General features: G+C 41.1%; 1 protein-coding gene across 1 annotated transcript in view; it reads right to left on the bottom strand.

Moving 5' to 3' along the window:
* Positions 1–5,164: 5,164 nt before the first annotated feature.
* The window catches only part of LOC149071657 (serine/threonine-protein kinase SBK1-like), a 66,532-nt gene continuing 57,168 nt past the window's right edge, over positions 5,165–14,528 (bottom strand). Inside the window, exon 3 of the mRNA XM_089247966.1 lies at positions 5,165–9,951. Within this exon, the coding sequence (XP_089104092.1) occupies positions 9,724–9,951 (228 nt within the window). The 3' untranslated portion in view covers positions 5,165–9,723. The remainder of the gene's footprint in view (positions 9,952–14,528) is intronic.

Here is a 14,528-nt window from a genome sequence, read left to right as displayed (position 1 = left end):
AATAATCTCATATATTTATTATGCTCAACGTTTTTTTCGTTGCAATGCATTTCAATTCACTGCGGTTTGCAGTAACCTTCAATTTAACGCCTCTTGGCGATTTTTTACCTGCAACTGTAAACTTTTTTTTACGTCTGATAATTTTTTTGGCGAGAATTTGCATTGTTGCGTATTTTCCTATTCGTGTTTTTTCGAATTATGGTGATTTTCTGGATATGAATATTTGACGATTTTCGTACAATTTCAGCCATAATTGGCAACTTTTCCAACGTTTGGTGATTTTTTCCTGCTGTATTTTTCTCGAGTTATGGCGATTGGTCAGATACTTATAACCCAATTCGACCCACATAGAACTTACGTTGATTTTGCTACTTGGTCCAGTAATATGAAAATCGAATCTGTGTTGTCGCAAGAGTGAGACAGATCGGAGCGCCACATGGTGGAGAGTTCATGGAGTTTTTTTCCTGCTTCGATCCAACCAATATGGGAGGGAAATATCCACATTGCAGCAAATATCTCATCTGGATCCTAATTTCTTTATTCGTTTTCAAAGTATAGACGTCACAAGTACCATTTGATACAAAAATAGCCTTAAAGAGTAGTCTAATGACACCCTGCATTGCACCCAAGGGCCTTAAATGTGTAGAACCCATAAAATTGACCTCTGGAGGGGGGGGGGGGGCCTTTGATACTATTAAGACTACCCTGGAAAAATAATCGATAAATTTTACGATTAATCAACAGCTTGGTCATCACTTTGTACTTAAGGTTTTCTTACAAGATTCTTTGCACACATGACGCTTACCTCAGTCATCTCCAACCTATTACTCGCGAGCACCGTGAACGCTCACAGTGGAGCACCTGAGATCCCTCCATTTCGTAATCGCTTCCGTGAAAATTGTATTTCAAGATTAGGATTGTTTGAAACACTCAAGAGCGTTTCTACACAGGTGCTCTTATGATTATGAGACGGTGCTCGGGACTCGTAAAAGGTTGAAGAACTTAGCTCTAGTTTCTAAATAGGGTTTTTTTTTTTTAAATTATAAGTTATACTAGCTGTATCACAGTTTCTAAGGTAAAAAGCGGGACGATCATCACCATGTTCACGCATGCAGGTTGGAAGTGAAATCTCATAGAGCTACCCAATCAAGGGGGGGGGGGGATCACTAAATATCCATTTATATTTCCAAAGTCCATGCATTAATATTATATCACAATAATTTAGTATTTTTTAATCTACACCATTATTATTAGAAATTTACTGTCCGAGTATTTTCATGAAATTTTCTAAGATGTGTCTGAGTGTCCTATTTCTGATGCATGTCAAATATATATTATACTACTTTCCATAACGGTGTGAGGTGATTTTGTACAGCACTTTGTAGGGCATCATCCTATTATGTGCTCAATAATGTTCATGTCTCAGTGATTCAGATGGTCAGGAGAGTGTCCTTTGAGCCACTCGGCAGGAGCTCCCGACGTGTGTGGTGCCGCATTGTCCTGCTGGGTTTGCCCAAGCCCCCGTCGGAATGCACACAGAACATGAATGCGTGTAAGTGATCGGAAAGGATGTTTACGTACTGGTCACCATTCAGAGTCGTCTGCAGCCTTATTAGGGGGGGGGGTCCCATACCATGACAGAGCCCCTACCAGCTTGAACATTCTCCTGTGTACATGCTGGGGGTCCATGGTTTTATGAGGGTTTTCCCAACACCCGTACATGTCCATCATCCCGGTACAACTGAAAACACGACTTGTCAGACCAGGCAACGTGTTCCCAGTCGTCAACAGCCCAATGGCGGTGCTGGCGAGTCAAGGTGAAATGCATAATTTTGTGCCTTGAAGTCATCAAAGGCACGCAGAGAACAACAGGCCTACAACGGTATACTAATCAATCATTACACTTCGTGCATAGTTAGAAAAATTGATGGCAGATGGCAACACTACATATAGCAAACATTACACAGAAACAAACTTCACGGGAGTTTCACTACACGCACACACACACATTCCAACATGTACCAATTCGTTAGAAGTTCCGCAGTGGAATATGGACGAGGTGCATGTCTGGTTTAGTAGTCATCAAAGGTAGGAATATGGACGAGGTGCATGTGTGGTTTGGTGCTAGTAGTCATCAAAGATGCTCGAGCGGGCCCTTTGGCTTCGAAAGCCCATGTCAAGGAGGGACCGTTGTACAGTTTACATGCTGACATTTGTCGATGCCCCAACTTTGAAATTTACAGTGATTTGAGGCCGTGTTGCACGTCTACCTCATGGAAAGATTATTGTCAGGGAGAGAGTATGTGAGCATGGGAATGATCTAAAAAGTGGCCTAGAGAGCAGGGAACCAGATCAGTGAGCGATCAAAAGAATGACCTGCAGAGTTTGCAAGCATGGAAAGGACCAAAAGAATGATCCACAGAGCGTATAAGCATGTAAGGAACCACATGAGTGACCTGGAGAGTGCGTGAGCATGGGAGTGTCCTAGAGAAATCAGGGGAATCAGGTCGGTTAGTGACCAAAAGGAACGTCAAATAGAGTGTGTGCAAGCATGCGAGTGACCAAAAGAGGGACTTAGAAACAGAGGCATACTTACACGGGTGGGGAGGGGGGCGGTTAAGTGTACTTTCGAGAGCTTAATGACTTCTTGAGGGCGGGAAATTTTGAGGAACGAGTGGTAAAAGAAAATTGGATTAGAATGGGGGAAAAAAAGAGCGGTAAAATTTGCGCAGCCCACAGGCGGCAAAAACCATAAAACCCACTTAAATTACTACTCGGCAGTATAGTAGAGCCTACGCAGCTGAAACTCAGGTGTGAAAGACGTATTTGACGCTTCAATAACTGCACTATTATCAAATGAAGATTCAATCACACTGCCTCATCATTTACCGAATGATTAATTGAAGATAATGGCTACAATAAGAAGAATTATGTGTTTGGAAGCTCTATACAGGGTTATTCAGAATAGATGGGGGAAAACTTTAACAGGTGGCAGTACAAACAAAAACAAACAAACAAAAAAATAAAATAAATAAAATATATATTATTATTATTATTATTTTTACTTTATTTTTATTATTACTTTTTGCGTAACTGCCACCTCCTAAAGTTTTTTCCCATCATTTCTGAATCACCCTGTATATATATATATAGGCCTATTCTCTGAAATAAGTATTCTTCAGGATATGATTTACAACTATTTCTTGGCTTTCGTAGGTCACTGTGGAAGTTCCAGTATCTCAGGAAACCGAAAACTCCTCTAAGTTTCCAATGAAACCCCCGGGCTTGACACTCATTCGTCATCTTTAAGAGCAAGCGTCACGTCAGTATTACCCCTATAGCCAATCGCTGTTCCCATATCTTTCTTTCTTTTTTTAACGATCAGACGTCATTTCGAACCGGAAAAACTGGTTTTGACGCTGAAAGATGAAAGACTGTGAGTCCCTTGGTTATATACAGGCACCTTGCAAGGAAAGGGAATCACCCCCTAGGTGACGTGTTCAAAAGGCTCTGAAAAAAATTTACCACTGATTCTACACATTCAAATGTGCACAAAAATATTTAAAAAAAAAAATCCGGCGGAATTATTATAGGGTTACTCAAAAAGGAAGAGTAAATATACAGTAAAACCTGTCTCCAACGGAATCGCAAGGAACCGAGACTTTTTTCCCTGTTGATCAAAGGTTTCCGTTTGATAAAGGTCCAATTGTGTAACGATCTCGTGTGCGATTGAAATAAGATAAAAATAAATTAATCGGAGATGAAGAGTAAACAATCTTAATATAGATAAAATAAATGAAAATAAATACTTAGTCTATAAATGACTAAACACTGTATTTAGGTTCTGACAGCATCTGCATAAAATTCAGACCTACACTTGTTTTCCTTCCGACATTACGTTCTTTTTGACTTCCTCAAAAATTTTCAATTAGGTTGTTAATATCTTTCGTGTCAGGTTCGGTTTGTATGTTATCGTCTATGTTTATGTAATCCTCAGAATCAGGGCCGTAACTAAGAATTTTGTGAGGGGAAAAGAGAGAGAGAGATAAAGGAAGAGAGAGATAGAGATAAAGGAAGAGAGAGATAGAGATAAAGAGAGAGAGATAGAGATAAAGAAAGAGAGAGATAGAGATAAAGAAAGAGAGAGATAGAGATAAATAGAGAGAGAGATAGAGATAAAGAAAGAGAGAGATATAAAGAGAGAGATATAAAGAGAGAGATATAAAGAGAGAGACAGAGAGAGATATAAAGAGAGAGACAGAGAGAGATAAAGAGAGAGATAAAGAGAGAGAGAGAGATAAAGAGAGAGAGATAGAGAGATAAAGAGAGAGAGATAGAGAGTTAAAGAGAGAGAGAGATAGAGAGATAAAGAGAGAGAGAGATAGAGAGATAAAGAGAGAGATAGAGAGATAAAGAGAGAGAGAGATAGAGAGATAAAGAGAGAGACAGAGAGAGAGAGAGATAGAGAGATAAAGAGAGAGAGAGATAGAGAGAGAGACAGAGAGAGATAGAGAGATAAAGAGAGAGAGAGATAAAGAGAGAGACAGAGAGAGAGAGAGAGAGAGAGATAAAGAGAGAGAGAAGTAACATGATTTTGCGCCCTACCACAGTAAAATTCAATGATTTTATAACTGTGTTTTTGTCACCACCTAAAATTTCCCAGCTCTGAAATCTGCTGCCACAGGGCAGTTGCCCTTTACCTCTCTTTAATAAACTCCTGCCCTGCTGAGCCTTGCGATCACGGAATGTACACAAGCTTGCATACAATTTTGTGTCTTGCATATCATTTGGAAATCCAACACTTGCACTGATTTCTCTCGTGGAAAAGCCTGCTTTTTCCGAATAATTTTGTTACGATTTCAGAAAGCAACTGCTTTACTATTTACTATATACATATGGCTTATCAAAACCACAATATCAAGTACGGAAACGAACTAACATTTGCAAGCATAGATAGCGTAAAAAATTTATGGTGGAGCACTTTTTAACATTTTGTATGATACTTTGGTCTATTGGTCGCCAAATACTCACAGTGTACGTGTGAAATTTTCCGTTAAGCGGTGCAATTTTCCTTTCCGTTTCCGGGTTAGACAGGTGCCGTTAAATCCGGGTTTTTTAATGTGTATTTTGGCATTGAAATCACGGGATCACGATTCTTTTCCCCGTTGAAGACAGGTTTGCGCTTAATACAGGTTCCGTTAAAGACAGGTTTTACTGTATTAATATTTTGGATGCCAATAAAGAAGTCCAAGAATGAATTTAAAAATCCCGCGACCCTAGCCCCGTTTACATGTGCAAGATTGGGGGAGGGGTCGCTTTGGTGAAAAAAGGAGGGATGAAGATCCGTCAAAAGAGTCCCATCTTAGTTGCGCGGAATAATGGTGGGTGACTCCGACCTCCTCTCCTATAATACTTTGCGCCGCGAAAATGAAAACCACTGTGAGCTCCTTCGTCAGCCATTTTGAACCAACAACTGCCGTTCAACCTGCGTAACCAGTGACGACTTCCGGAAAGAAGAGGCGGGAGGGGGGGGGGAATACCGGCATAAACGAAACGCCATGTAAACGGGTTGTAGTGAAAATCCTTGTTACGGGTAACTTCCCGGGGATATTTTATTGCACATGTAAACGGGGCTTTCATTCAAATACATGATCAAGTACAACTCAGGCAAAGAAAGACGAAAAAAAAAGGGAATATTTTAGTTGTAAAACAGAGAATCTCTCTCTCTCTCTATCTCTGGAGGAAAGAAAGGAAAAGAAAGTGAAAAGCAGTTTTTTTTCTAGATATCACCAAGAGCAAGAGGCGATAAGTAGCCAACTATCACCATTTTTTAATAACTTGTTTGCGACGTTAATAACTGCATCCCGCCGCTAATTTTTTGCTTTTGTTTTGTGTTACTGGGTGAAATGAATGTACTTAATTTTTTTTTTCATTACTTTTTGGTTCTTTTCGTTGTTAGTTCAATAGATAGTTCCGACTGGTACTGCGCAAAGCATAGTACCAGCTGCATCATAATGGAGCTTCCACATGAACATTTTCGTGAAGTAATATTTTGTGGTTTTAAATCTGGTTTGTGGGGATAGCAGTGTCTTGAGCACTTGCCGTCTCATTTTTCAACACGAACCCGGTCCAAGCTCTCTCCACTTCTGCCAATTGGCTATTTATCTTCCATGCTGAGAGGCGAGACTGCTGCATTCTTGGTCCCCCCCCCCCCCACAAAGTGAACAGTTTTTTGGCCAGTGTGATGAAATTGATTGTGATAGGATAAGCCTGAACGATGACGAACCAAGCGAGCGGACTTCCACAAATGTGTCGCTAGAATTTATGAACGTCCAATTTACGAACTGGACGTTTTTACAAACTAATCTCTTCTGGTCCTAAACAATATATTATTCCTTTACGATCACGAACCAAACGCCAGTGTGTTTTTTTTCAATTTCTCCTCACCATCGCGCAGCTTTGTTGCAACTTTGTTGTTGTTTTTTCTATACTCCTATTAGTGAATTTTTCCCCTTATTCCCCTTTATTCCTTATTATTTATTTTTATTTTATTCTTTTTCCTTTACCACTTTTATTCGCAATACAATGTATCTTTCTACTATATACATGTAAAAGCGAAAGAGAACACATAAGGTGAGAATGAAAAGAGAAATCTCTCTACTGTATGCTCTCTTGTCTACTTATCTATTACACCGTTTTTTTATTCTAATATTTATCCCCCTCCCCCCCTTTTCTATTTTCTAACATGCATTTAGGTTAGGACAAGGTCTCCAGATTTATTACCGATTCGTCAAACAGAAATCATCCAATATGTTGCCAAAAGATTGTGCGTGAAGAGGCTAATACATTGTCAATGAACTGCTTCGATAAGAGGACACCAGTATCGTTTAGTAAAGGGCAATTCCAAGTTGTGGGGTCGCATGGAGTTTTTCTCCAGTAGGGTCGTCAAAAAATTGAATCGCTTACCTCCGGGGGTCGTGAATTCTAACACAACTGACACGTTTAGAAAGAAGTGCGGTAAACACTGTTGGGACAGATCGACAAGCTATTAAACACTTAGATAAGACAACAATAATTTTTTTTTTATGGGCAGTATATTACATATTATTGATTATTAGTTTTTTTTCTTTTTCGTGATGTAATGCTCTTATATTAGGTTTCTGCATTTTGGTTATTACGGGCATCTTTTTTCAGCGCCACCTCGTGGGGCAATTTGCCTGTCGTGGCTTTTGTACTAGTATTTGTTTTGTTTGAAGTATTCCTTTTTCGATATTCTGGATAGGGAAGTCCTTTTCTACACCAGAAGATGCTATCGCATATACCAGCAGGGCTATATAGTAAGGGCTGTTTCATCCCTTTGAAGACTTGGGTCAGTGGGTGTGGTCTCGGAGCTACTGCGTGACGTCACTGCTCAAACACTTTTTTTTTTATTGGCAGACGGTATCAGCACACGAGAAATGTGCTCTTTTTTTCGCATTTTAGTTGCTTATATCACTTTTTACGTGAGTCATCTCTCGTTTCTTGTAGTGTTGTTGTGTCACAAGTAAGCGCGTGTGGTACTTTTATAATCTATAAAGCTAACCGAGAAATTGTTGGTAAGTAATAATGTCTTTGGATATTAGCATTCAAAAGATAATAATATTAACTTCAAATATCTTATATTAAGATTTTTATGATATATTTCAGGGATGGCCACCTTCATTCTGTTCCCGGGCTAACATAATGGTCAGCTATAGCGTCGCGGGCCGTATCAGTGATGCAACTTCAGTGTATAAGCCGCTTTATTATTAATTGAATTAATTTTGTCACTAGAAATAAGAAGTTTGTAAGCAATTTGTTAATAAAGAAATCTGCTGTTGGAATCCCGATAGGGATCACAAATTTAATTTTTTCACGGCACTTTTACCTTGTCGCGGGCCACACAAAATCACTTCACGGGCAGCACGCGGCCCGCGGGCCAGCTGTTGCCCACCACTGATATATATGATTCCCATGTTTTGAGGTTACGTTGTATTGGTGATATCGAAATCCAAGGCTCCTAAAAGCTACACCTAGTTCAAATGAAATCAAAAAGATAATCCGAAATTATTAGAAAGTCCAAAAGGTAATTGAAATTATCCGTCTCGAGTTGGCTTTCAATCAATCCAGCGAAAGATAACGTACATGATTCCCAATTGAAAAATGGCGATAAATAATCCATTTTTCTTCCACTGAGAAAAATATTCTCAGTGGAAGAAAAATGGTAGAGATAGTAAAAAGTTACCTCGTAAGCAAATACAAAATTCTCAATTTCAATTTTGAAACAGTTGAAAAAAAGGGCAAACCAATGAATACGCAGATAAGAATGACAGTAATTGAAAAGATAATTTTCGAAACAATTCAATAGAATGGGCCGTACAGAGATTTCAAATTATCGTAATTAATAGACTAGCAAAGCGGGCGCACTCGGTTCTGTTTGAGCAATGGCGTTCTACGACTGACTCCTGCCAGCACCTTCTAGAGATAGAAGGACTTCGCACGGGTTGCCAAGTTCACCGCAACGTCACGAGAGTAGTCCGGTAAGACCACCTAGCAAGTTCACCACATTTTGAACCCCGGCATCCAATTTCCGTTTCTTCTTATTTTGGCGTGGAATCGTCCGGGTTGGCTAATAAATACCGCACGGTGATTGGATGTGGGGAATAGAAATCGCCAACTCTGTACCCGAGATCGTTTCTTTCCCACACAACGATGATGTCAGTAGGTGTAGGCGGAATTTTTTTTTCTCTGGATATTCTGAGGGAGTATAGACTACTTCCGTTACGTCACGAACAGCGTGCGGAGGCCTTCTATCTCTAGGAGGTGCTGGCCTGTTGCCCAGACGGGAAGAGGCATTTAAACCGCAGTTATATCATTGGGTGCACCTTTGTCGTGTGCATCTGACGATACCGTGACGAGGGCTTCTATCTCTAGGAGGTGCTCAGCAGCACCTCCTAGAGATAGAAGACCTCACCTAAACGTCATTCAGACTACCTAGCAAGTTTGCCACATTTTGAAACACGAAACATCCTATTTCGTTTCTTCTTATTTTGGCGTAGAATCTTCCCGATTAGCTCACAAATACCGCTTAGTGATTGGATGTGAGGAATAGATACCGCCAATTCTGAGCCCGATAATTTCTTTTCCCCACAACGATGATACGGAATTTTTTTCCCCTGAATATTCTGAGGGAAAATGAACTACTTACTGACGTCACAACCAGACTGCGGAGGCCTTCTATCTCTAGGAGGTGCTGTGCTGCTCCGGCGCGCCATGAAACAGCCCTTATTATATAGCCCTGATATACGAGAACCAAAAACAAAAATGTCTGCATATCAGGATTTTTGAATCCCGAAACTACGACCAGAGTGACCTACGGGCAGTTCGACTGACATTCTGTCTAACAGAGTTGCTGATGCCTCTATTCAGGAACGAGTCTCCGTAATCCTGACGAAAACTAGATCACGAAGGCACGTTCCGTCTCGTGCGATTAGGATTTTTTGATTAGAGTACTAAATACTTTGGTTTTGTTTAGAAATATCACTCTTATACAATACGTACGTACGTACGTATATACTGCTTTTGTCATGCATTTTCTGAAAATCGCGTACAGTGTATGACATACCTTTGGATCACATTTAAGTCTAGTTAAAGTTTTGTCGTTTTCCGTTTGTTTGTTTGTTTTTTTAACTCCCACAAACCTTATTAACTGGAGTCCGAATCGTCGTGAGTGGACATTATCCACGCTTGTATTCGTTGCTCTTTGGCGTCGCGGCTGTCTCTGGCTGATTCGATGTTTAGGTTCGCCAACATCTCGCCAAGATGTTCGGCTTGTCGGAAAGAGGTCGCTTCTGCCACCTCGCTTTTGGTTACTGTCGTTGTCGCTCTAGGGCTTCGACATATGAGCCATTTGTCACCAAGATACTTGTACACCTTTGAGACAAATAAAACAGGAAGAAAGAAATATTACATGTATGTGAAATGCATACAAGGTGTTTCATAAAAAGGTTCCGAAAAAGGGAATCAAAACTCAAATAAAATATATGAAAAATTTCAGCAAAAAAAAAAAAATTCAATCAGAAACCGTCATTTAGTAAAATTTGCGCTTTAGGGAGGTCATTCAAGTATTACGTCAGCATTGAAGTGGGTTTCGGATTTGCTGACTTTTGATAACGGGGGGGGGGTGGGATTTGAAGGTTGCGTACGTCATCAACCACCCTTTTTGAAGATACGAAATATTCTAAGGTGCTCACGAAATTTTGCTGACGGGGGGGGGGTCAATGTTTTGCTGACTTTTGCTGACGGAGGGGGGTATCAAAATTGGATAAAAATCTGATGACATAATACTTGAATGGCCTCTCACTCTATTCTACCGAAAAAATACTCAACCCGTAACAATTAAATTAAAATTCGCCGAGATGTTGATTTTTGTCACTTTAGTATTTTAGCACGTAGGAAATATGGGAAAAATCAAACGCAATAAAACCTCTATAACTCGTCACCTCATGTTATCGGAAAATTATGACGGCTTAAGCGGAGTGACGACTCAAACGAAGTGCCGTCAGTTTCAATGCACATGATATCAATGTGCAATAGCCTATTGATATCATGTGTCTTGGCCGAGCAAAAATCATCATCATCCATGGAAGCCGAAAATTTGATGATTGCCCTTCATTGTTCGTGAGCGGTAACTAGTATAACAATTGATTATTGCTATTTAACATTATTATTCACTAGCCAAAATACCCGGTGCTGCCCGGGTTTTCTCCGTGTAACTGGGAGCATTGAAGAGGTGACAAACTATTGCAAAAGGAGTAAACGCGTCTGAAACGCATCTTCTGGGAACCTTGTTGACCAAAGTAAGCATTCTAAAAGTCATTGCTGAGGCCCTAGGGACCATTGTTGCCCGACAGTTATTTTTGCCCATTTCGGGCACTTACATAGCTGTGACTCAACTTTTAAAGTAGTCTATCGTCCAATCCAGGCCCTGTTTGGTATATACAGTCAAACCTCGTTAATGAGTCACTCTCGGGAGAGCAAAAATATGACTTAATAAGGGGAGTGAAGCCATAGCTGTGCCAATTTCTGCCTGAGGACGATTGGGACTTCCAGAAAGTGACCCGGTAAGCGGAGTGACGTATTAACCGGGTGACGCACTAATGAGGTTTGACTGTATTAAAACAGCATTAAATGTGGGTGAAATGGTTTTACCCGCATTTAACGCTGTTCTTTCCCAAATTTCGAATATCTCAGTGAATATTGCACTTAGAAACATGGAATTTTTCTTGTTGGCATCAGCAGAGACAGGACAACAAATTTCTTACTGGGTTCTGGGGCACACGGGGACTCTGTATAAAAAGTAAAATGTTTTTTTAAAATTTTAATAACTACACAACCTCTTGCAACACGTGAATGGCATATCTGAGTACTACACGTTATTTGGGCACTTTTTATAATTGCAAGTGTACCTCTAGGATCAACGGTTCGACAGTAAAATGCCACACTCCCCTGTTTTTGCTACGCACCCTGTGTATTGATACTGTCATGGCAAACTGCCCTGGAGAGATTCCTTTAGAAAAGATTAGGAGAGAGAGAGAGGGATTTACAATATCAAGATTTTGATATATTTTGTCGGTGATTTTGGGATTTGGTATTTCGCGTGTCGAAATTTCGATACCCCGTCAGAATTCTGATACCTCGGGATTTCAATATTGTCAAAGTATATCGATATTGTTAGGATATCGATATTTTCAGAATTTCAGTCTCCGTCGGGAATTCGTTTAATACATTCCCCCCTCAAGTACCGTATGCCCACCATAGCCAACCTAAAGCATACCATGTACGTATTAAAGCACGACATCTTGCTGTCCTTTAGCCAATTACAGTGGATCCTGCTTATAACGTTCCCACTTAGAACGTTTCCACGCTCTAGTGCGACTTATTTTCGTGGGGGGGGGGGGTCTCTCTCTCTCTCTCTCTCTCTAGGAACTCTTACTAATACTCACCGAGAGTTCCCGTTTTAGCGTTTTCTCGCTTACAACGTTTTTTATTTACAACTGTTTTTTGCAAAACGTTATAAACAGGATCCACTGTATTTATCAAGCAGATTCGAAGAGAAGTAAAGGAGTAATTTTCTAATCAAAACACAACAGTTTTTCAAGGAAAAACAGATATTTTCATGTTTTTTGGATTTTATGCCGAGGTCAGAAAGAAAAGTCGCTGGGCCTCCGCCGGGACTCGAACCCACCCAGGTCCTCTTGCATTCTGGGTAATCATGCTGCCATCTACACCACTGGTGACATGACCCTGCATTCCTTATTTCACGTACCATCTATCTCTATCTCTACCGCCCCGCCTGGGGTGAAGTTAAGGCTAGTGTTGCCTTTACTTCAGTGTCTCACACCACAGTGCGTGACATAAGACAGGCAGGGATGTGTCTCCCTGCCTGCTAGCACACAAGCGGGAAAATCATAAGTCTGCCTCTGCCCAGAGAGCGAGGGACTATGTCAGTGAGTGACCAGACGGGTGACCTACAGGGTTTGCAAGCTTGTGAATGAACAAAAGAGTATGCAAGCACGTGAGGGATCAAAAATCAAAGAACCTGTTAGTGAAGGATCAGAAATGTCAGTAGCGACCTAGAGAGCGAGGGACGAGGTCAGTGACCGAATAAAAGTGTGACCTAGAGAGTGTGTGAGCTTGAGAGTGACCTGGATGTGTCAAGGAATGCCATATGTGAATGTCCAAAACAGTGACTTAGAGAGCTAGGGGCCATTTCGGTAAGTCACCATAAAAATGACCTAGAGAGTAAGGTTTTATGTCAGTGAGCAACGAAAATAGTGACCCAAGGAGTGGCGGAACATGGGAGTTGACCTAGTGATTAAGGGGGTGGCAGGTACGTGAGCGACCATAACATTTTGATAGCATGGTAGCATGCCTTCCAGGAATGCAACAGGGTCTGGGTTCGAGACCAGCTGACATTTTTTTCGCGAGTTCACCTCGGCATAAAATCCGGAAAATACCCGTTTCCTTGATATATTGGAACATTCGTTTCTGAAATAACATTACTTCATTCTATCCATGATATAGGAATCGGCACAACATGGCCCCACTCGCCATGAAAGACGAAGCTTTTCGAATAATCTCCCAAGCGCAGCAGCAGATGCTTTTAGGCATAAAAATAAACGTAAAAGGGTGGAACAGAGCAAATGGTGCGTATATACGCTATCATAATCCGAGGCTCGTCGCGAGATGAGAAAACGGCTGCATCGTCGCCTATAAAAAAGCCAAATCCTAAAAAAGCTTCGACTCTTTCTCCCGGATACTTTGCAGTTTCCGGGACGGAAATGCTTCTCCCCCACCCCCTTCCCCCCAACCGCAATATCTCGTCTTTTTCGAATCAAGAGCCACCGTTGAATTGGGAGGATTACGTGGTAATCGCCTGGTATATAAAGAGATTCCCTTGCTCAATGAATAAAAGGGTTGCCAGTGTGTGTGTGTGGTAAAGCCGTCCCGGATATCCAGTGGCTGCTCGGCATTTTAAAGATCTGGGGGAGCGCCGGAATCGTTTTGCAATTTATTATGATACTGGCGGAATCCGATTCTTCCACATGGTCAAGTGGAACGTTTGTTACAGTGGACCTCATGATCTCCCCCCTCCCCCCGGAATTTAAACATAAATGGGTTCAGATGCGTATTTACGGGGCGGGGCTTAGCGGACTATAGCCAAAGGCAGTAAGTTCGGAGGGGCAGTAAATTTCAGGAATGTTGGTCAAGAAAATTATTAGAATGTGAGAAGCGTGGTAAAAAAGTTTTATATAGCACACAAGCGGTAAAAAGTCTGCCTCTGGCCGGAGAACGTGAGTGACCAGACGGGTGACCTACAGGGGTTCGAAAGCATGTGAGTGAATAAAGGAGTATGCAAGACTATTCAGACTATATTCCCAGCAAGTGTACCACATTTTGAAACACAGCATCCTGTTTCGTTTCTTCTTATTTTGTCGTAGAACCTTCAAATACCGCATAGTGATTGGATGCGAGGCATAGAAATCGCCATTTCTGAGCCCGTACATTTCTTTTCCGCACAACGATGATACTGACACGAGCAGGGGATTTTTTCCTCTATTCTGAGGGGGAAAATGGACTACTTACTGACGTCACATGCAGACTGCGGAGGCCTTCTATCTCTAGGAGGTGTTGCCCAGGGCCGCTGCCTTGTTCTTTCCGTTATATTTAAAGTGGTTCGCACCGAAAATATACGATTTTATTTTTTATAAACATGAGTGGAGTGTAATGATTGAATAATTGTACTGTTGTGGGCGAGACTTTTTAATTGGAAAACGGCTCGTATTTGCGGGTAAGAAACGCTACTATATACGCTATTAGGGATGCATTTGAAAGAGAGCATTGCAAGTTTAGAATTTCAATGTATACAGGGGAGGCACCCGAGTCGCATGTAGTAGGATGCTCAATGACGTCAAGTCTGAGGTTGGAACCAGAGGAGGAATATGGAT

The sequence above is a fragment of the Pholcus phalangioides genome, unplaced genomic scaffold (genome assembly GCF_987345545.1).
Source record: "Pholcus phalangioides strain wild (caught in Gottingen) unplaced genomic scaffold, Ppha-v1.0 ptg000018l_1, whole genome shotgun sequence".
In the NCBI taxonomy this organism is placed as follows: Eukaryota; Metazoa; Arthropoda; class Arachnida; order Araneae; family Pholcidae; genus Pholcus; species Pholcus phalangioides.
The sequence above is the reverse complement of the archived record's forward strand: the minus strand, read 5'-3'. Positions and strand labels throughout refer to the sequence as shown.